The sequence below is a fragment of the Parasteatoda tepidariorum genome, chromosome 12, assembly GCF_982258835.1.
Source record: "Parasteatoda tepidariorum strain Cologne lab strain chromosome 12, Ptep-v5.0, whole genome shotgun sequence".
NCBI lineage: Eukaryota > Metazoa > Arthropoda > Arachnida > Araneae > Theridiidae > Parasteatoda > Parasteatoda tepidariorum.
In genome coordinates this window covers 4,689,054-4,713,326 of record NC_141766.1, presented here as the reverse complement: position 1 = coordinate 4,713,326, position 24,273 = coordinate 4,689,054, and the positions used below count along the sequence as shown (strand labels likewise).

General features: G+C 27.9%; 1 protein-coding gene across 5 annotated transcripts in view; it reads right to left on the bottom strand.

Annotated features, from left to right (window-relative positions):
• The window catches only part of LOC107453363 (glutamate receptor ionotropic, kainate 2), a 51,341-nt gene extending 30,170 nt beyond the window's left edge, over window positions 1–21,171 (bottom strand). Inside the window, exons 1-7 of one of the 5 annotated variants that reach the window (XM_016070169.4) lie at window positions 21,012–21,171; window positions 20,786–20,941; window positions 8,534–8,779; window positions 6,348–6,526; window positions 6,191–6,244; window positions 4,574–4,720; window positions 1,356–1,508 (exon numbers count right to left, since the gene is read on the bottom strand). In XM_016070169.4, coding sequence (XP_015925655.4) covers window positions 1,356–1,508; window positions 4,574–4,720; window positions 6,191–6,244; window positions 6,348–6,526; window positions 8,534–8,779; window positions 20,786–20,941; window positions 21,012–21,156 — 1,080 coding nt within the window. In that variant the 5' untranslated portion in view covers window positions 21,157–21,171. Of the gene's footprint in view, window positions 1–1,355; window positions 1,509–4,573; window positions 4,721–6,190; window positions 6,245–6,347; window positions 6,527–8,533; window positions 8,780–11,174; window positions 11,323–16,037; window positions 16,110–20,785; window positions 20,942–21,011 lie in introns of those variants that run through there. The other 4 variants (XM_016070168.4, XM_043041143.2, XM_016070170.4 and 1 more) reach the window with 4 other exon arrangements.
• Between the last annotated feature and the right edge of the window lie 3,102 nt (window positions 21,172–24,273).

Here is a 24,273-nt window from a genome sequence, read left to right as displayed (position 1 = left end):
TATAGAGTTTTACAGCAACAACTCCTAATTTAAAATAATTTTTATTTTAATACGTATGTAAAAAAAAAATTTTTTCACTTAAATTTTTCTTCGCTTACTGTATTGTAATCAATCGGTTATTGCTATCAAGTCACGTTCGTTCCGATGTGATCACATTAAGTGGCGTCTACTGTACGTTATGAATATAAATGGTAGCTAAATGCTTAAAATAAAAACTTTCTCTTGATCCCACTCAACACTGTCATTTAAGTCAGCTATAAATTAATAGTAAACTTTTCACTAAAGAGAAATTAACTCTGTTACTTTAGAGTAATCAGTAAAAGATTTAATGCATCTGACTTGTAATGTGGACCCTCCCAAAATGCATTAGTCCAAAACCCCCAAAGTTGTGATTTCTCCTTTGATTATAATAATAAAAGAATTTTTTCACTTTAGACCCATATTATAATACGAACATTTACTTGATAGTACTAATCAATAAAATTAAGAGATTAGAAACGGGAAAAGATCAAAGTACAAGTAATTTTCCGAGAAATTATTGAATTACCATGTCTTATCACACTGCTGGAGTAAGACAATTTGGTCTAACTTTTTTCTACACAAAAGAGAAAGTTATAAAAAGAAGAGAGAAATGCTGACTTTCAAACGAAACAGGATTATCTGTAATGACCACTCTTAATATATATTTCTTCAGTCTTTAAGCAAGAATTAAGTTTAAAAGCATCTAAAAACAGTTCATTTAAGGATGAAGTGAAAAGGATTTTCCTAGCTAAAAGCAAAGTCATTCTAGTCCCACCAGATAAATAAACTGATTTGGATGATTTTATCCTTCCCTTGCTCCTGTTAAACTCAATAGTCAAAAGTTTGAAATTTTTTTTCCACTTAATATTTAATTTGTGATCCCTTAACTACATAGTTCTTTTAGCTTCACTTCTTTTTTTATAAAAGGTCTACAAACTTATCTTATCCGCGATCAATTCAAAACATAGTGCATATAGTATTTATCATAAAATTATATTTTGAACTTATTATAAAATTATAAATTGTATTAAGATAATCAATGAATATTTTATTCAGTTCCACCAAGACCATCATAAATAATTCAGGCAATATAGCAATTTAAATATTAGCTGCCCTCTATCAAATCTAATAACTTCACTAATATTGTTATTGGGGATGTTAAAAAAAAATTATGCAACATATACATCTTATATTTACACCCAGTTTGAAGTCATACATGTAACACATTTTAATACTTGAGTTACATTAAAACTTGTTCTGTACAACTATTACAACCAGTACAACTCATTAGAATATTAAGAGCATTCTGGTTAGATATGAAAAGTGTGATTTACCTTTTGAATACTGTCTATGAGATCCAAACCATATGGATAAATAGACGGATTATCACAAGACACAGTACGAGGTGCAATGTTTTGCTGTGATGCCACACTGTGCAAAGCTCGTGCATATAAGTTTACTGCATCAACAAGCAAAGCTGTTTCAGTCTGTCAAAAAAGAAATCGAATCGAAAATATAAATTTTACTTAAGATGAAAAATAACCATTAAAATTAAAATCTTAATTTAATTTTAATAACTTTTTTCTTAATAATTTTTAAGTATCTCTTTTTAATGTAACCTTTTAATTTTTCATTTACTTGGTTACTTGGATTAGAAAATTTAATTTGGACTATATTTGAAATAATTAAAGAGTTACAGTATTAAAATTCGGAAAAAAGTTTATATTGTTTGCAGAAATTAGATAAAAAAAGTTTTATTAAACATCTAGAACATTTAAGATTTACAACAAAAATCATAACATTTTATTAAATTTAGAGTTTATCTAACTTGATGCTATTATAGTTTATCTAACTAACCACCTCAATATTTAATTAAAGTAAAAATTGAGCACTGAAAACATCCAATCTTATTTTCAATAAAAAAAATGGAAGTGAATACACTTCCTTTTGTTTTGGTAGAGATCAAAACAACAATAGTTAATTTGGAATAAAAGAGGCCAAAACTATGAAGAGGTTAATTAAAGAATGGATAAATACTGATTCATGTGTTTGAGAATGCTGAATGTAAACAATTATCAACTCAGCAAAACAGAGGGTTTTCAAGAATTGCTCGTACATAGCAAATAATTAAGAGATAAAATCATACAATTAAATATGACGTCAAATGCAAATTCGATGTTTAGACACTAAGGAAGGATCTTGTTTATAGAACTGAAACTATTTTATGTCAATTTATTGTACTTAATTTGTACATTTCACATTGTTTCTTTCTTCAATCTGTATAAGATTGAAATGAGACAAAAAGTTAAGAAGCAAGATATATATTCAATCCATTAGTAATTTTACGTATTGTTTTCTATTAAACTTGAGGTGTTGGCCTATATAAAATAACAGATTCTATAAAATCAGGTAAAGACAAAAAAATTTTGCACATGAGAAATTTTTTTAATGTTCTAATGGAAGAAATTTATACCAACTTCTGCCAGCATTTTTATGGGCATAATATACATAAGAAAATATGGCTTTTCTATGCCATAAAATTCTGTAAACTCCATTTGACCGCTTATAATAATGCTACAAGTAAAGTTCAGTTAGCTGAAAAAGGGAGAAACATTTCAATCCAGTTGAAAAAATTTCATTTTCATGAAATAATAAATTTGAATTCTAATATGAAATTTCTGAAATGAACTCGACATTCTATTTTAGTAATCTGAAAATTAACATAAATTAACTCAAAGAAAAGAACATAAATTTTGCTTGAACAAAACACCCTCTTCAGAATGATCAAAAACATTATGCCAAAAACATTTAAGGACATGAGGAATGCTAAAAATAAAAAAAATGACAGAAATTTCGATGTCAACTTAATAAAATGCAAGTAAAAAATAAAGCTTAAAAGTAAACACAAATGAATATTTTGGGTAGGATAAAAACAAAAACACTATAAAAATCTTACAAATTACGATACTGAAGAAGAGATTAAAAATATCAAAACCTGCTTGATTAACACAGTTTTTTCTTCTTTCACTAATCACCCTTTATCTCCTTTTTGTTTCCTGGCGCACACCCTAACAACTACAGAATTTTCAAATTCTGGTAGTTTCAGAAAATATTTATCTCAGTGGTAGCAAAGGTAATGTACTGAAGTTTTAAGAAATTACAGTTTACAAATTTTGTCAACCACCACATATCAGCAATTTAAACAAATAAGAGTCAGGCGGACTAAGAGACATGGTTTATATGTCTGATAAAAGTTCCAAAAAAATCTTATTTGTATTAGAAATCATATTTGTTTTGAAAATTTCTGATTTAGTTTACAACCACAGCAAAAGATATTTTGCAAAAATCTTGAATATTAGAGGGGATGTTGAGGTAATCAAAGAGGTTTTGATATTTTGAGAACTTCTTTCCTCAATAGTGGTTCATGAAATACATTGTACATATTTAAGTGAGACTATCCTTAATGTGCTCTTCAGGAGACAACCAATTTAAACTAATCTATGGCCCTGTTCTTTAGTTTTAACCAAAATTGCCTTGTTTTCCCTTTTAAAAAATGCTTATACGAAAATTCTGATAGATAAATATTTTTCTTAATGCATAGTTTCATAGGCTTGGCAACAAATATAAATTATCTATTTCATCAAAATATTTCAAAATTAGGCAAAATATTCAATATTTTAACTGTTGTTAAATTATTTTTTTCCCAGAGTTGTAGTGCTAATTTTTTTTATTTCTTGGAAACAAGTTACCAAAAAGGGAAGCCTAATTTGTCGTCTAAGAGAATCTAAAATTGTTGATGACAATTTCTGATTAATAACTATTAAACCATCAGAAGTTGTTAAAGTATATTATCTTTAGCTTAATTTCCTTATTTATATTCGATTGTACGCTAATTTTCCTTTTCATTTCCCAAACAAAAAAAAAGAAAACAAAAAAACAGTTTTAAATATAAAATTCTAGAATTCTTAAAAACAACTTTATTTAGAATCTTACAGATTTATGAATTACTTATTAATAAAACGTATATATCAAACTGTTAAAAACAATTTAAAAAACTTCACACTGAATTATTGTTTTTTGGTTTATCTACCACTGTGCATACTAATGGTAACAAGAAATTAAATAATGACAGCTTAAAAATAATAATGTAGGGTTATATAGATGGCTAATATCACAAATGAATACTTTTCTTTATTTTGCAGAATTGCTTTTAAATTTAGCACATTAGCTTTTTTCATTCATATTACAAGAGAATTGCACTAAAATAATTTTGATAAAAAAAACTTTGGACTATAAATAAAAAATTGGTAGTATTTAATTGAAATTCTGTACTACACATTAAAAAGCACTGGTATATTGAAATTCTGCATTCTGGCCTCACTACACCCCTGTTTAGATTTTTTTATCATCCCATTTAATAAATTTGCAAAAGGGCATGCTTTCAACAATAATAAAAAAAATTTTTTAAAAAACATGGTTTACTTTTCGTAATGACATGAGAAAATTATAAATTTTCAAAATTTATAAGAAAGAGTAATTAGTAATAAATTACCTTTAGAGGCAATCCTTTTCTTAGAGAATTTTCTTTTCTTCCATAAGGATGTATTCCATAGCTTTGACTGTCTGCTGTAACAATTCGAAATGCCGTGATATTTGTCCGACTGTGTTGAAATGCTGATAAATCTAGAGTATGGAAATCCTGAAAAATATACATATATTTCGTTAAAATGTTACAAAAAGTGACCTTTTGATTATAAACCCTGTTTTATTAGATAAAAGCAAAAGGCTACCAATCTTGACTGTTTAATTCAGAAATGTTCAGTGGTTGCCCTTTTTGCAAAATACTATCTAGTACAGGGCAACTAAATCTAATTGTCTGCTAGCCACATTTTTTGTCAAAAATGCACCCCCATTGTGTATTTTATTATTTGTTTAATAAATATTGAATTATGAATATTTTATAATCTTACAAAAATTCTATTATTGTGTCTTAAAATTTTTAATTTCAAAAATGAATCTTGTTATATTTACTATATTTTAAGAAATGCTACAAAATAAATGCTTGACATTATAATTATCAACAATATTTTTAATTAGTTAAAATTTTGAAAAAGTGACCACTGTTAAAAATGCTACTACTGGCCCCTGGCCAATACCTAAATTTCTTAATTTTGTCCTATACGATCTAGCCATCAAGAGAACAGTCTGAAATTTTAAGGTTGCCCGTTACTATGGAAGTGCTAACTCGGTTTTATTGGGGGCAGAATTGAAGAAATGACATTGATAGGTTTTACAGTTGGTAAAGTTACATGAAGCCTAGAACAACCTTATTGTTTTCTGCCCTAATTTTAAAACTAAATTTAAAAGCAACTTTAATGTAAATTTTCCTTTTATTTTCTCTGATGGAGATGTCCAGACCATCTGCTGAACTATATCACTAAATCAATCAATTGCAATAATTTTGTGGTTTTTGTGCAAGCAGTTCTTTGTATTATTCCTATTGGATGATTCTTATTCCCATTCCAATGGAAACATATTCCTATTGGTTGCTATTACTAATTGATTAATCATCGATATTTTTTTCGTAGATAGGTAAGTAAAGATATGTCAGCTGAGGTATTTCTATACTGAAGGCAAAATGACTAACTTTTCATCCACATCTGAAGTGTCTAATTCTCATAATAACTGAAACCAACATGGAAGTTGAGTGTTTTAAGTTGCTTTGGTAATAACAGAACATGATTGAATGAAACTGTTCAAGTTAATTAAAGAAATCTAACACATTACATTTCCTTTAATAATATAATTTTTTTATTATAAAATATGGGATGTTTAATTAAGGATATAAATTTTTACAAGCCTTAAAAATAATTTTTTGCAAACTTCCAGTTAAGTACCTATTTTCTCATTAAATTGTTTAAACTTTATTTTAATTTAATTCAGTTAATTACGCCTTTTTCTAATTTTCATTATATTTTGAAAATATATTTTTAACTTTTTTATACTTAAAATATATCCCACCACATAAGATATAAAATGATCAAAATACTGAAAATCAAATTTATATATTTTTTAAATCAAAAGTACGTCAAATATCCCACACCAAAAACACAAACAATTACAAAGCTTAGCAAATCAATGTTATTTAGTTATAGTCAGCTATTCTTACCAATGATGTTACTAAATAGTTGTGGTACTCTGTCAACATTCCTGCTTTTTGAGCCTAGAAAATTACAATTTTAGCTACAAGTTTAGTTATTTCTTATACAGCAGCTACATTTTTATAGAGAAAAAGAGAGAGAGAGAAAGAAATAAAGATGGAATACTTCAGTCAAAACATCTTTAATTCTTGATGTTGGAACTTCTAAGACAATATTGGTTTCTCCTTTCTTTTTGATATCTTTGAGAATTTTATTATACTGAAAGTCAGCTGTATACTGTTGTAAAGAAATTTGAACTTTGTTTTGATTTCTTAGCTTCATTAACTCTTGAAGTTTCATTAACTCTATAATATAATGAATACTATTAATACTAATCTAATTGTACTTATTAACATATACATAACACACATACAATAGCATTTAATGCCAGCGTCCTAAAAAAAACTAAAAAACTGGAGGTACTGCTTCTAAAACGTTATTCAAAAAATCATCAATTACAAAAAAATAAAAACTTTTTGTTCCGAGAAATTTAATTTGGAACAATAGATAAAGTGTTGAGTTTTGTATATACCATCCTTAAAATTTGACCCCCAGTTTTTAATTTAACCATTTAGACTAAAAACTGATGGTAAAGCTTCTAAAATTGTTATTTCAGAACTACTTTATCTAAAAAAAATTAAATATGTCCTACTAATAAAGATACATTTCTATTCTGAGAATTTCAAATTGGAAAAGTAAGATGATGAGATTTGAATATCCTTTTAAAAGTTTTACCATCTTTAGTTTTCTCTGGATGCTGATAAGTCTATGCATTTTATAGGCGTTTACATGTCTTATGTAGACCTATAAAAAATACATTATAAGCCAATACATTACATAGGAGTTTTACAAGTTAATTTGTTTAACCTTGGATTTTCACGTTAAAAACTTAAACCTACTTTTTTATTATTATTTTTTCCTTGTATATTTACATAGTTAATTTCACTAACTCATGAAATGGATCCAATTTGAATAAGGTAAGTCGTTACTACTTATAAAATTATTTTTATGAAATTTCTAAAGAGTTTTCTAATCTTCGCAAATGATTTTGAATATAAGATAAGAAAAATTAAAAATTATATACATGTTACAAATTATAACTCATAATGACTAATGATAATAGCTCATAAATTATAGCTCATAATGACTAATGATAAAGTTGATTATTATGATTAAAAATGATATTCATTATAGATTAGCCATTGTTTTACTCTATTACTACCTATTACTAAGTTTGTGATTTTCGAAGGTGTAAAAAAAATTAATATATCCTCAGGTATAAATATCAAAGGCCTCTTATAAGACTCTAGTATGATAGGCCACAAACATATAAGGAAAAAATTTAAAAGTGGTAGCTAATTGGTAAATTTTTATAGAACAATCTCTTTAAATAAAAACAAACCAGAAAATATTTTATCAAAGACAAATATTTTTTACGTGAAAATATTTTTGATCTTTGTCCTTTCTTTACCACAAATAGATTAAAAAATTCATCATTTAAATTTTTGCAGCACAAAAAAAAACAGAGTTATCTCTAGGAATAAAAATGGGCAGGGTGCTTCCTCACGTAAAAGGGCGCTTTGAGTTTGGAAAGGGCACTCGCGTACCACCGATAAAATTTATCAAAATATGGAATATTTTATATTAGCTGAATTTGATCCTCAGTTTTTAAACTTCCCTTTCATACTACTGTAAGTGTATATTTTACAATGTCATTCTCACTCATTAACAAAATAACAGAAAAATTAGAAGCTTTTGAAAAATAATTAGAGGCAAGCTAAAAGACAATCTCTGTGTATAAATTTTCTTCAAAAAGAAAGCAAAACTAAAAATAAGGATTAATTGATGAACAACTTTAAAGCTTTTTTTTAAAAATATTTTAAACTGAAAATTATGAGCTTTTTTTTAATATTTTAAACTGAAAATAACGCTTCGAGAAAACACTGCATAAAAACATAGAAAATGTGGTTTATCACTTTCTTACATTAAATCCTTCAATACATATACGTTTCATTTTATTTCTATCTGTAAGAAAGTCTTAATTTGGCGCAATGATAATCCACAAAATGTTCAAAAATAAAAAAGTGGTAACACTTGAGAATGAGCATTGTTTATGCAATTATTAAGTACTTTTTTAATTTTAAAATTTAATGCATTAAGAACTTTAAACTCAATTTTAATAAGCTATTTCTGTTATTCACAATTGAATTCTCTTTTATGTCTATGTTTTCCTAAGAAACTGGTGAAGATTGCAGAAATTTGAGTCTTTTTGAGAATCGGAAAGTTATTAAAATATTTATTTTAATACATACCCTCAGCATATTCATAAATGATGGTAAAAGAACGCCAGTTCTTGGATTCAACTAAATGATAAATTGCTGTTCCTAATGATCTTGGAAAAAGTGATATAGTGAAACTCTGCTGCCCTTTGTCCACATCCCAGTGAGACTCAAGATGGGGTATATGTAGTGTCGTTGCTATTGACCGAACTAAGGCACTGGAAGCAATGGAACTTGGGCCAAAGAGAGCCACAACACCTTCTCCCAACAGAGAGCATACTATAAAAAACACCACATATGTAAATAGATACATGAATAATGACAAATTTGAAGTTATTTTAAAGGAATCTCTATGAAATTGATTTAAAAAAAAAAAAATTCCTGCACACACTTAGCTTTTCCCCCTACCTTTTCAGAGGAAATTATACCACAGGAGAAATTCTTCCTGGCAAATTCTCTTTCACTTACATAAGTAATTTAAAATATAGAAAAAGCGAGTTCAGGAAAACTTTAAATAAACCATGAAGTTTCAAATGCTTTTTTTTTTAAATACCAAAAAGTAAACAAATTATGGCAAGATTACCTAGGATTATACAGTGAAGAAGTTAGCTTCCAATAATTTGTTTGCGTTTTGTTACTGTGAAATTTTTTTTCTTCAGCCTTTTTAACTTCACTGTTTACTCAAGGTTTACCTGAACACCTTTTACTCTAAACTTTTAAATTGAAAGAATTAGCCATGAAAAGTTTCTCCCATGTGATAGCGTCCTTTCAACTTAATGTGTTGCCTCCTTTCAATGCGATGATTCTCAGCTAGACCATGAGCATATAGGTATGGGATTATTTTTCCTAGGTATTTATTGAACACCAAGTAACTAATTAAATTATATTACATACATATTAGCATTTGTTTTGATTTTGTAATGATGCTAGTAGTAAAGAAATAAGCAAAATTCCTTAAATAATGAATTATTGATAAGATAAAAACTAATAATTTTATGTACTTTGTTTACTATAGTAAATTTATTGATTTTATTGTTATCATTGACTTGAATAATTAAGCATAAAACCATCAATTATTAGAGTATTAGTGTTAAACAATATAGTCAAAAAATTGTGGCTATTAAATTTCGAAATCAACCAAGCTCAAGATGAAGCTAAAACTCATGTGTAAGTTCAAGATAAATCTCAAACTCAAGGGGAAGTTCAAATTAAAGATGAAGATGAATTTCAAGCTAAAACTAAAAGAAGAGCTAAAGATAAATTTCAGGCTAAAACTAAAAGAGGAGCTAACAGGGCTGGATTACCCATTAGGCCAGACTAGGCCATGGCCTGGGGCCCCCAATGATTAGGGGCCCCCTTAAAATGGATATTTTGAAAATAAATTTTAAGAAATTAAGAAAAACAATAATTTTTGTTAAGTGCTAATAAATTTCAAATTTTCTCCAAATGTTAGGATTATTTTTTAGTTCTAATTTAACAAAATAAAGTAAAATTTAATTTATTATTATTTTAAATATGCTTTCTTAAATGAAAAGATAAATACATTTATATTTGAATAAATAAAAAATATACAAGAAAAAAATTTAATCTAAGGACCCCAAAAATTTGAATGGCCTAGAACCCCGCGTACGTTTAATCTGGCCCTGGAAGCTAAAGATAAATTTCAAGCTGAAACTAAAGGTAAAACTCAAGATGAAATTCAAACTGAGGATAAAACTCTGGCTGAACATGGAGCTAAAGATGAAATTCAGTCGGAAACTTAAGCTGATATTCAAGGAGAAGGTGATACTCAAGATAAAAATGAAACTCAAAATGAAGTTGAAATTGAAGCTCTAGATGATTCATTAACTCAAGATGAAGAGAGCTGAATAACATGGAGCTCTAGCTTATATAGAGAATAGCTCATATTAAATTACTTTTGTGTTAAAAATTAACAACTAAGTTCTTATGACCTACTAATAGTGTAGAAGTAGAACAACACAAAAAAAAAAATGACAATGCAATGCTCTTGTCATGAAAAGTATTGCCCTATGTAAATTAATGCATTTTTTGTTAAATTATTAAAAACCTAATGACCTTCAGTTTTTTTTTTTCAGTAATAATGAAAAAAATACGCGAAATAGTTTTAAAATAAAGAACAAATCTTGAAAATTCCAGCAAAATCCACAAATGTCAACAAAAACAAAAATGTAAAAAAATCATGATTCTTAAAAAAAAATGTAACAAATTCATGATTCTTAAAAATAAAACTCTTAATAAATATGCTAATGAATACGATGTTTTAAGACCCAACACAATCAGATGTGAAAACGTACGGCCTTAAAATAAACATTCCTCTTTTTTGACCATCAAATATCAAATTATGGGCATTGCTACAATCTGGTCCTAATAATTACGACAGGAAAACGATAGAAAGTTTAAGCCTCTCTCTATTTTTGGAATGGTTTGGATTAGTAAAAAATAACTTTTGCAAAGAATTATAAAACTCGTTTATCTCAACCGCATTAAACCATAATGCATAATTTTTTTTTACATTCTTTCAAGCAATGTAATTTTAAATGGCAAAATCAAAAATTTGATAGAAAGGGCTGTAAAATTGTGAGCAGTCATTTTTTTTTTATTTGACATAAATAATACAATTTCGTAAAAATTTTAAAAATTCATTTCTCAAAACCTGTACCATTCACTTTAACCAAGGTTTGGGATTTTGTCATTTGAGATTACGATTATTTGAATTGTGAGAATTTTTTTTGTTGATTCGCGTGAATGGATGGTTGCCGTGTAAAGCTTAGCGCAGGTGTCTCTAGAGGTTAATATTCGTCATAAGATTTCTAAAGTTATTGTATACTTCCATTTTATCTTTAGGCCTAAGTTTGAAAAAACGTGCCAGTCAATATTCTATATTCATATACGTGTAGTGTTTACAATATAGCGCGTTCTTTTATTTTGACTTTAAACCTATCTGTTTAATCTCAGCAGAAAACGAATTTGGACAACCTCACTAGGATATTATCCAAAAAATAACAAAAGGTGACATTTTAACAAAAATAGCCAAATAGGTGATTTATGTTGTGATATTAGTTTTCCTAGATAAGGCTCATCACCTCTTAAATTTAAAAAAAAAAAAAACTCTGATGAATTACGCTTAAATTGAAACATAAATCACAATAATAAAGCTTCCTTACTTCACACATCGCCTAATAAACATAACATGAGATGGAAGTTTTCCTGTTTTTGGAAGCTTGTTATTGTTTACATTCGGGGTTTAAACTTTTGATCACGCCGTTGACCCTAATTATTCGAACTCAAATTGCGGCTACCCTTCTTATTGATCATTGAATGTCAAAATTTCGCATCCATCAACAACAAAAAAAAAAAGAAAGAAAGAGATATTCACTTTTTTCTCATTTTTTTATTACAGTGTAAACTGATGAAAACAGATTTGAATGAAATTCTTTTTTACGTAAATATTTATCCGAAACAAAGAGATTTATCAAAAATCTAAAAACAAATAAATGTATGCTATTCAACTAACTTTCAAAAACTGCTGATTGAAAAATTGTATTGGTATTATTTCCTCAGAAATATTTATAAATAGAGGATTTAAAATACAACACTCTTTATTTCTCAAATTCTGATTGGGTGACAGTCTAGTATTTTAAATGCATCGAAAGAATCTGCCGAATAAATTTAATATCCACTGTCAGTTTATTTGTGAAAATTAAATAAAAAGGAATAAAAGCATATTTAGTAACTCCCTTCTCGTCTCCACCTTTTCAAAAGTTGAGTTCGGTCAGTTTTTTTGTTTTTTTTTTTTAAGTTTTTTTTTCCTTCTTTTTTTTTATCCTCTCTCCCGCACAATTAAATTCAATTTGGCACTCAGCTCAGGAGAGAGGGTGAACATCAAGTATCCATATGTAGACCAAAACCACAACGTTTAAAACAGTTTCCACCTTCCAACCTTTTTTACTTTTACGCAGGAACTGTCCGATTAGAGCAGTTATCTCTGTGTTCTTTATAGAAACTTTAGTTAAATAGTTTCTCTACCCTTAGAACCCTTAATCCGTGAAAATCCGATTATTAGATGAAAAGTTAATCAGGGTCAATTTTGCTTTAAAATTTAATTATTTTTATTTGATTGTTCATTTTTAACTCAAATTTCTAGGAGAATGACTCATCTATAACATCCTACAATATTTAAATAAAAATAATACTTTTGATTCAGTCAAAGTATTTTATTTATGTTGCACTACAGCTGCACAATGGGCTATAGGCGACTGTCTGGGAAACATCCCTAAGAATGATCCGAAGACCTGACAGCACAAGTTTGATGGTCTGCAGTATGGCTCCCCCGATTCTGTGGCATGACGACCTGAGCTCGAACACTTTACGGTAGGGCAAATTAACGAGAACCGCACACCCTCGGTCCCTACGCGGGATGATCAAAGTAGTCACCCATCTGCATTCTGAACGCAGCCAGTTATGCTTCATTTCAGTGTTCCACCGGGAACCGTGTCTTTAGGATCAATCCATAGCAGAACTACTTGGTTACAGAGTTTAATTATTCTTTTTAAAATAGTATTTTGTAGGAATTAAGGGGGGAGTGCGCACTGTCGGCATCAAATGATGCTGGACTTGGGTGATCACCCGTGCCTTAAGATGCGATTGGTCTGAGGGACCCATTATTTATTTATTTAATTTTTTAAAAAGAAAAAAAAATGATTCAAAAATTTCGAAATTTTATTTTTGGATCAAATGTGTCTACCATGAGTATGCGTTTACATGAAAGATATTACGTTATGTTATACGAAAGATATTACGTTATTACGTTACCTACCTTTGATGAAATATGGATTTAAATTTCTTAAAATATATATCTTTCCAAGTTTTTTTTTTTCTTTTTTTTTTCTTTTTTTTGTTATCCATTCATTGATTACGACTAAGGCGTTTATTAACTGCACTAATATTTATCCTATTTAGATCAAAACGTTAACAATAGTAGTCCCATCCCACCGTAAAAACCTATCAATTGAAGATCATTATTTTAAGAAAAGTCGAAAAAAGTAGTCAATTTTAGGGATTTGCGAGTTAAGATTGATACTATTAAAGATAGATATATTTTAAAAAGTTATTAAGGTATTAAAACGAGTTAAAGCGTAAACGTTAACAAAATAGTAGTTCCACAGTAAAAAAAATTTTTAAGATAAGTTAAAACAGGGCATTTAAAAAAAAATGATTAATTTATAGTGATTCGTGAATTAAAATAGACGTTATGCTTTTTTTGAAAAAGTTATTCATTAAGATATTACACTATTTAAAAAAATGGTAAATCGTAAACCTTTATAGTAGTCCCCTGCGTAAAAATTTATCGATAAGTATTTTAAGGAAAGTCAAGAAGCGGCATTTGAAAAAAGTGGTTAATTTTTCGGAGATTTGTAAATTAAGATAGATATTATTAAAGATAGATATTGCGCTATTTAAAAAAATAGTAATGGATATATAATACTCTTTAAAAAATACATATATATAATCCTCAACTTTAATAAAATATTTCCTCAGTAAAAATTTACTTTAAGATAAGTCATAAAATGGCATTTGAAAAAAGTAGTTGATTTATAGTATTTGGTGAATTAAGATAAATATTATTATTGATAGATATTATGCAACTTTAAAAAGTTATTAAGATATCATATTTTGAAAAGAGTTAAAGGCGTAAATTTTAACAAAGTAGTGCCACCATAATATCTTATCGATTGGAGAATAATTTTAAAGGATGTCTAAAAAAAAGCATTTGAAAAAAAAAACTTTGTAAAGGTTTGTGAATGAAGATAGATCTATTTTAAAATTGTATTATTTAAGATATTGTGCTATTTAAAAAAAGAAGAGTTAAGAAACTTTTTTTTTTTTAATTTAGCTTAGACTATAAAAATCCTTTTATTTATTTCTACAAAGTTGCGAAAAAGTGCCTTCCGAAAAAAAAAAAAAACTCCCCATCTTCCAAAAATAACCTCCTTATCGCAACCATCCCTTTAGTCAAACTAATATTATGATCCGCTGAGTGAAGATTCCGGTTTTTTTTTTTCTTTTTTTTTTTTCTTGTAATTTATTATATTTGAAGGAGAAAAATACAAAAGATGAATGTGCTTGGGATGTACAATTTAAACGAAATACTTTCTATCAAGCATTTAGCCTCAGATAATATAATACCATAAAAATAGGTTCTCAAATCGCTAAAAAATTGCCAATAAAAATGGAGTTAGTTTCTGTTTCGTGCTATTTATTTTTATTACAAGCTTACAGTTTTTGTTTCAGGTAAAGCTCAAAATTCGCGTTTATGAAAATAGACGCCGAAATGCTTGGTTTGAAATATTAGACGCGGCTTGAAATACGCGTTTAAAAAAATGAGGTAAGATAAGGTTGTTAGAGACTAGCTTATGTAAAAAAAAAAAAAAAAAAAAAAAAAAAAAAATGCTAAGAAACGGAAATTTAATGATTGTTTTTATGATTAAAGGAACAAATCCCCAAAATCACCCTTCTTAAGACGAAAAGTAGAAATTGGTTCGAAAATTATAAAATAAAATCACCGTTCTTGAGCGGCGGTGGCTTAGGGAATAGAGCGTCCTCAGCCAGTGAGGTGACCCAGGTTTGAATCCCAGCTGCGGCTGATTGATATGCTAAGAATGGTTAGATGGTTAAAGCATAAAGGCCCAGGAATCTCAGAGGGGGCTGGTTGGTACGAATTTTTCCTCCGGCTTTAGAAACCACAGTGCTAACGTAAAATATCCTCAGTGGTAAACGGATCATGGGTTAGAATCCTCTTGCTGTCTGGCTAACCGTGGAAGTTTTTCGTGGTTTTCTTTTCCATGTAGCGCAAATGCGGGTTAGTTCTATCAAAAAATCTTCTAATTAGGCTAGTTTCTCCTAATGCTCGATCCCAGTGTTACTTTGACTTCTGGGTGGGGTTCCAAATTACAAGGCTACGGAGACGAACATTGATAGTTGTAAACTCAACATTGGGTAGATTGTATAACACCAGTTATAAAATAAAATAAAACCAACCTTCTTGAATGAAATGTTTATGCTTTAACTATTTCTAAATTTAATTGTTAAACTATTCCCATTCCAAATTCAATTCATAAGCGTAATTGACTTAAAAGTCATGAAAATAAGGTGACACAATTAAAAAATTATCGTATCTTAACTCCAAAAATGGCGGCAACTAATTTACTTCAAAATGGTGTAGAACTATGAATAGTTCATAGTGAAGTGAAGACACCAAAAATGTTCTTTACACTACTTGGTTTAAAGTAGCAAACATAATTTTCAGTATTCCGTTACATTGATAGTTATATTTATAGTAAGATAACATAAACATGAGAACATATTACTTTTACGACACAATATAAAGTAAAATTAAGAATGCGTGTATAAACTAAATCTTAAAATAAAATTAGTTTATAAATCAAACAAGGCAATTATGTCTTATAAAATTATATAATGCAGTTTACAGAGACTCATTATAAAACTAAATACAAACATATTTTAACAGCGAACATTTGATTCAGTAAATGTATAGGAGCATTGAAGACAACAAACTCTCACCCACTTGTATTCAAATGTAAACAATCTATAGACAATATTAAAAGTGCGCCAACATTGGAGAAGCGAAAATGGATGGTTGCGAAAGCACGTGATTTTGGTGTTCCCATTATATGAGTTTTAGGTTTATTTATACCTTTTAAATTGTGTATGAAAGTTAGCTTGAAAAAAAGTGTTCTTTCACACAATTTCTTTTGTTTGTTCAGCATCAAACTCGGAGAAATAGTACAACACAGTTTTTACAGTAAAGAAAACAGTTGTAAAACACTGGCATTTTTGAACCTTCAACTCAACTGCTATATCTAACTTTTCATAAATTTCGATCAAGTAGTTTTGATTTCAGCGATTATTCCATTCTGAGAAATCTGATGAAATTAAGTGGATGATTTCACAAACACGTGGTAATACAAACTGGCAATATGAAGAAAATTTTACGATTTAAAAGTTCTGATCTAATTTTTAAAAAAATTAAAAGTTACTCTAATGCTGCATTTTGAAGGCTCATAAAAACTTGCGCTCATGGAGCAAACTTTTCAAGCGAATTTAATCATTGATTTTGGATAATTTTTATCTAGATTGAAGTTTAAGAGATAAAAAAAACCGAATGAAGTTAAATAGTTAAATAAAAGTTTAATAGTTAAAATTTTTTTAACTGAAATTAAAGAGTAATTTTTTTAAAATTTTAATTTTAATTATTAAAGTTTAATTGCAAAATTTAATATTATAATAAAATCTAAAATATAATTTTCTTATACAAAAATTAAATCTTGCAATTAAACTTTAAAAATAAAATGTGATATTTTTATTAAAATTTAGCTGTGAAATTTAATTGTATATTTATTGTGAAATTCTATTTCGAATTTAATTGTAGAAACTAATTTGCTAATAAAATTTAAAATTTAATTGTAAAATTAGATTTTTTATTAAAATTTAATAGCAAAATTTATTTTTTAAGTAAAATTTGTTTTTTAAAATTTGATTGTAATATTTGATTTATTTTTAATTCCTTGGTGAACGAATTTGAACAAACAGCCTTAGCACACAAATTTTACTGCAACTTTATTTACGTAGTACAAATATTTAGCTAGAGAATTTCAAGCGTGAAATGAGCTTTTCACCTTACATATGCTTTTCACAATACCAAATGCTTGATTTTAAATTAGTGTTCATAATTTAATAGTGCGAGAGTCCACAAGAAGTTAGTTCCCCGTCTAAAACTTAAAATCGTATTTTATAAAATTCAATATTGCATAAATCTATTTCAGGTTCCTTATAAAATTTCAAAAATTTTAACAAGAGTAAAAATATACGATGCATTTTAATAAATTTGTATTCACCTAATGTTTCTAAATAAATATATCAATTTGCGAAATTTGCCAATTAGTATGTTTAATGTGAAAGCTCATAATGTGTTATTTTTTTAATACAATCATTACACCTTTTTTCTTAAATTTTATAATTTCCGTTCGAATAAATAACTATTAAAATAGTTATAACTGTAACCACATTTAAAACACTTCTTCGAAAGAAACATATAATTTATTCAACTTAGAGCGATGGAATAACAATTGAAACAAATTGTGCAAAATCATTTTATTTTATCACCGGCGTTGAACAACCGATTTCTTGTAGATTTATAGCTATATCAACATCCTTAATTTTACGTCCAACCAAAAAGAGAAGGAAACTCTTACAAAAAGCATTAGGACAAACCCTCTTTTTTGGAGGACTGTAAGAAGGAAACTAGCCTTCTAGTAGAGGATCTACTTTTAGTAGTCACTTTAATAGTCCGAAGCATAGCAGTGGGATTAATAAGAAATATGTCACTACGCTCGCATTACAATAGGATCGAATTTCTATTTTATAGCAAACCGTGCAAAGGCCTTCTTTCTCTAAGAGGTGCGAAACTGATTTGCGCAACATGAAGAGAAAAACCACGAAAACCTCTTACGCTTATAATCCGCCTGCCACAGGTGATATTTTACGTCAACACGGTGGTCAGCGCGAGCTGGAGCTAATTCTGATTAGAGGGCCACTTTAGTTTAATCTCATACAAACATATTTTTTTAAAACAAATAATTAATAATTTAAAGAGTTTAAAATATTATTTTAATTACTATTAAAAAATTAAAATTTATAAAGCCATTAGCCCTGTTTTGAAAAGAAATGAAAATCATAAAATAAATAAATGGGGCTTTTTGACTTTATGTTTGAATTGAAATACTGCTGCAAATCATCTTTTAGCATTTTCCTTACATTTAGTATTATTTTGCAACTTATAAGCTAGTCATCTGATTTCCTTCACGTTTTGGATTTTATTATTTAAAATTACATATTTTAAATTTTTTTCATGAAAATTTGCTTACCTTGCAATATAAAATGTTTGTAACCATTATTAAATAAAATATTAAAAAATAAAAATTTATTATTAAACATTTTTTTTGACGTGGAATTATCTTTTGATAACTGAATTTTATAATGGAAAAGTTTTAATGTCTTCTTAAGAAATTCCCGAAAAATGGCGATATGCGCAAAAAAGGAACCTACAAACTACTCATATTTTCTAAATTGAACTACTCTTCATATTTCGAGAGTTAAAAATCCTATCTGCTGAAAAAATAAATTCAGAAAATGTCCTTTTTAAATTAATTTTTAATTTAATAAAAATTTATCTGCACATCAATATTTTAAGCCAATAAAACTGGCACTTAATGAAAATAAGATCATTAGAGCAAATGTTATTCAGAGTAATTTTTTTTTCTTATTATTACTAACTACATAGAAACATTTTTCTTACCCTATTTTTTTTACAACATTTATTCCCACATATTCTGTTTATGCAAGTAAAAAATTCAGATACTAATTTAAACTTTCTAAATATCGTTGATTGTTCAATCATTAGGATTTGTAGTTTACCGTAAATAAGATGAGATATTTTTTAATATAATGATTAAAAATTAACTATGCCTAAATCTAGTGAAAATATACATTAAAATTTAACATAAGTAAAATACAATGTAGTTATTTCTATGGAGATTATTACTATTTTATCTCTTGTTAATTTTTTTTCGCAGGTCCAATTTTACTTATCTGCGATACATGGAGGCCAATGGTGAAGAGGTTAAGTGCTTTTGCAAATAAAATAAAAAACAAAATCTTTCCTTTTATTTTCTTCTCAATTTTTTAAAGTCTACGAAATTTTATTTTCTATATAATATTATATATATATATATATATATATATATATATATATATATATATATATATATATATATATATCTATACTATTAACTTACTTTCGTTTTCATTTTGTTTCAGTTTTTAATTTGTTTTTCTAATTGGGAGTTACTCTTTTAACCTATTTTTATCGATCTGAACGGTAATAATAACTTAGTGTCTGGTAAAAAATCTGTGTAATAATTAAATATCAACCTTATTATAATTTTATTTCATAATTTTTTATAACCTTCGTTGAGTAGCTGACCCAATTCTTCGGGTTTCAGACTACTAATGTTCTACTCCGTAGCTTTGTAATTTTGAACCCAATCTAGAAGACAAGGGAACTCCTGGATAAAGTATAGGGAGAAATTTGCCTTCGTGGAGGACTTTTTGATGTAACTAACTCACATTTGCGTTACATGGAGAGGAAAACCACAAAACCCTCCCATGGTTAGCCTAATGGCAAGGGGGCTATAGCCCATGATCCGTTTTCTACTGAGGATATTTTACATCAGCACTGTGATCGGTGCAAGTCAGATGCGGAATTCGTATCGACCAGCCATTGCGGGGGTTCGAACCCAGTTCACCTCATTGGAAGGTGAACGCTTTATCCCCTTAGCCATCACCACTCAACCTTATAAGCTTTAAATTATCCAGTATAATATTATTACCTTTGGCACATCCACTTTCGGGCCAATCTAAGGTACATAACAAACTTTTTTTTTTAAAAAAAAGCACCATTGGTATTCGCAAAATTGTACATTTCGATTCACAACAAAACAATCCTTAGCAATCTTTAAAATGATTATGCGTCCTACTTTTCAGAAAATTAATTAAAAAAATATTGATGCAAGGAGTAAATAGAAGTAAATAGAAGAAAAAAAATTATAGGAACAAAAATCTAATTTCTGTGCAAATTAGTGTAAAAATTGACGATATAATTGCAAAAACATCTTTAAAATTGTTTCATTAATAAAAATGCAATTATCAAACGAAAAACAATTTTTTTCTGTACTTTTGAGAGAAAAATATTTTCCTCTAGAATTTGCTCGATTATTTAATGTCGAATATTTTGATTTTCCAATTTGTCGAATATTTTGATTTCTTCTGGATACAAACTCAATACCCGACTATGATGAACTTGGACCCTGGTCATTTTATTATACATTTTGTGACCTCTTTAAACAATGTGCCGTTTTTAATTTTTTAAAACAAAAAGACTGAATTAAAAAAAATTCTCACTCTTTAAGAAAAACTCCAAAATATTAGAAATTTTTTTTAAAATATTACCTGTTCGTGCAAAAAAATATTTCTAAATTATGAATATTATATAGAAGTACTTTTTATAAACTGATAAGAGTGAGAAATATAGTAAAAGCATTGAAATGTTCATTAAGGTAATTAAAGTCAAATATCGATTCTAAATAAATATTAATTAAAGGTGCAATAAAAAGTGCATAAAATCACCTGATTTTGCAGCATGAAAACTGCTTTGAGGTTTGAGACGCTGAATAGTTGCCTTGAGTCGAGATTTCGGTAAAATTGTATCATCTGCGTTTATTCTATCCAAAGCATAACGAAACGCCATCTCCCGGTCATCATCAGAGCTCTCAAAAAGACCTCCTAAATGATACAAAAAGATACATTATACTCGGAACTTTGTTTCTTCTTTAACTTTGCAAATCATTCTTACCGATTCGAACAACTTCAGGTAATGAGGAATATAAACCTAACTGTAAAAATAGAATGATAGTAAGAAGAGGTACCATCTCTCTAAAGATCTCTCTTTCTTCTGGAAGGAATCTTGGGGTGATACGCAAGCGCCCCCTCACCACCATCTATCGGTGATTTTATTCACTACTCAATACCCACTACTTATTTAAAGTCAGAGGGCCCTATTTCACACACAACTTTTATTAAACATATTTTTCTTTTTTAATTATGTATCGATTTAGAAAAATATTATATTTAACATTTTAATAATTTATAATATATGGGATACAACATGAAATATCAATGTCTTTTTTGTATTAGAGGTTAAATGTTCCAAACGCAACTCACTTCCAAACAATAATTTTTCCAATTTGCTCTTACTTGCAGTTATTTAGATCTAAGAAATACTGTTATTCATCGTTGAAATTTCTTTAATTTGCAAAATCAATTGTTGATAAATTTTTGAAAGTGCATGAAAAAAAAATTAAGACTACTTTTTTTCGGATTTTATATTAGGGGGAGCGGAAAGTAATGTCGTTCCGGTGCATTAAATATTCGTTAGTCTTAACAACCAATTCATTTTTCCCCCCCCCCGATATATTTCGATTCATTTTCGATCCGGCATTGAAAGGTTGTTGCTAACAAGGGTGAATACATTATTGATTTAAAGTAAAATCTTGATAACAAATATCAAATGCACCGAAACGATATTACTTTCCGGTCTCCCAATATTTTAGTACAAATTTAATTCTGATAATCTAACAGATTTCTTAGTAACTATCAGATTATTAAAAACAATTAAAAAATATCAAAATATGTTTTTGTTTGTAATTAGAGCGTCAAAAAATATATATAAGAAGGGAACACCGGTGTTCCATCTGAGATAAATGGCTAAAAGATATTTCTAAATTTTATGAAGTTAAAATTTATATCTATGAGTTTCTAACAAAATTAGTAGATATTTTTAAGCGTAATGTCTGACAACTTTCCTCTAGAACGATTGAAATTTTTATGTTTTTTAAATGTTTTTAAATGTAAATTTCGGGAAATAGAAATTATATATATATATATATATATATATATATATATATATATATATATATATATATATATATATATATATATATATATATATATATATATATATATATATATATATATATATATATATATATATATATATATATATATATATATATATATATATATATATATGTAACATAAAAAGCTTCTATTAAACTTTTTATAATATCCTAATTAATTATTCTAATCAAAATACTTTCTCACACTTTTAAAAGCCGCATCCTGTTCTTAAATCTATTTTTGGCTCAAGCATGCATTTAATTAAAAGCAGGACATTTTTCCCTTTGCTCTTTGTGGGAAACGCTCGATCTATTTCATAAACCAATAGCAACTACTAAGATTTCCCTCTTTCCCTAAATTAAGACATTTTACGGATTTTACTTTGCAAGATTTTCCCTAACATATAATGAAGAAACACAACTTTTCGTGTGCACTTTTCATGACTGCTCTGTCTAATAATTAATAAATAAATTTTGTACCCTCCTTCCCGGCCTAAGACCTGTTTTAATCCTTCCACTCGGCAACGACGTTATAAGTCGCCAGACGTCGCCAGGATTGAACGCTCGGGAAGGAGGTACAGTACATTAAAGATATGTAATATCGCATTTGAAATTAGAGGGTACATCAAAAATATGGAATAACTTCAAATAATTCATTCAAATGGACAGTTGACAAATAAGCAGTCAAATTCTTTTTCAAATAATGGCAAATTCATAATTCATCCAGTATCTCCAACAAAAAATAAATTCTTCAATCATCAAACTTTTTGTTTATTTTAAATGAAACATACGCCCAGTGAAACTTGTCTTAAAGATCATCGACTTTCCTTTTGTGTATGCTGCATGTTATGTCTACATTCTGAAGGCGATGAATACTACTAGAGAGCTGAATTCGATCTTTTTCGCCCCTCTTGGACAAAAAAGAAAATCTGCATTGGACTACTGATAATAGACGTTAAAAAGTTTTCGATTTGAAACCTCATCCCTTCCGGAAAGCGTAGCATTTTATCGTCAATAAATTGTTCTCACCCTAGCAGTTCTCGTCTTTGCTTTTGGAATTGTGTTCATGGAATTTCAATGCACTTTCATCTATGATGTTGCGGTTTCCAAAATATCTTCTTGGACTAATTCGAACTTTATCACGTATCCTTTGGTACTTTTTTTATAATTCTCATAAAACAATTTCTTGAATTTTTATTGATTAATAAAAAATAAAAAAAGCACTCATGCAAGTAACAAAAATCATAGATTATGATTTAAAATTTTTTCTTCTCATTCTTGATGTTTCAATTGAAACAATTATTTTTTATACATTGATCGTATTTACTGTTGAAATTTTTTTTTCTTGAAATTTTTATTTTCAGAAAATTGATTGTTTTGATTGGCAGAAAACTGTTTCGAGAAATTATTTTCATATTTATTGTTTTATGTGTAACAGTTTCTATGATTTATTGTTTGGTAGAATTTATATTTTTGTTTTACTATAGTGTGTAGGGTTAAGATAAGAATGCCATTAAAAAAAAATTTCTCTTCTTAAATGCAACTACAATAATTATTGATATTGATTTTTGGTATTGATATTGATATATGAATGCAATTGCGGTGTGGTAGAAATTATAAATTAAATCAAGAAATGTTAAAACTAATAATTAGTTTAGAAAATGAATTAATACTTGTAGTTAGAATTTGAAATGAAATGTGAAACCAGACATTAATGCTTGAGTTCAACGTTGGTAATTAGTTCATAGCTCAGTTCTAGCTTAGACATTTCCATAAATAAACAAAGTTTCTTATTGCTGAGAGTGAATCCCAACATGAAGATAAAGTGACCAAACACTAATTGAAAAGTAATAGTAACCAAAAACACTTAAAATAGTTTAAAATAGAAATGAAAATATTAGAATTTCCCAACACACGATTGTGACAAATTAAATTACCAATTAAGATCTTTGCACAAAAATTAGTTCTCTTATTAGAATTCCGCACCCGGTTCACCTGATTGGAAGGCGAACGCTCTGAGCCACCACGGCTCACTATCTTCATATGTGAAAATTCAATAAAAAAGGATTTAGAATTCCCCATCTCCGACAGTTCAGATTGATAGAGAGGCCACTTGAGGCCTAGATTAAAAAATTATTTTGCATTGCTAAAACGATTGCT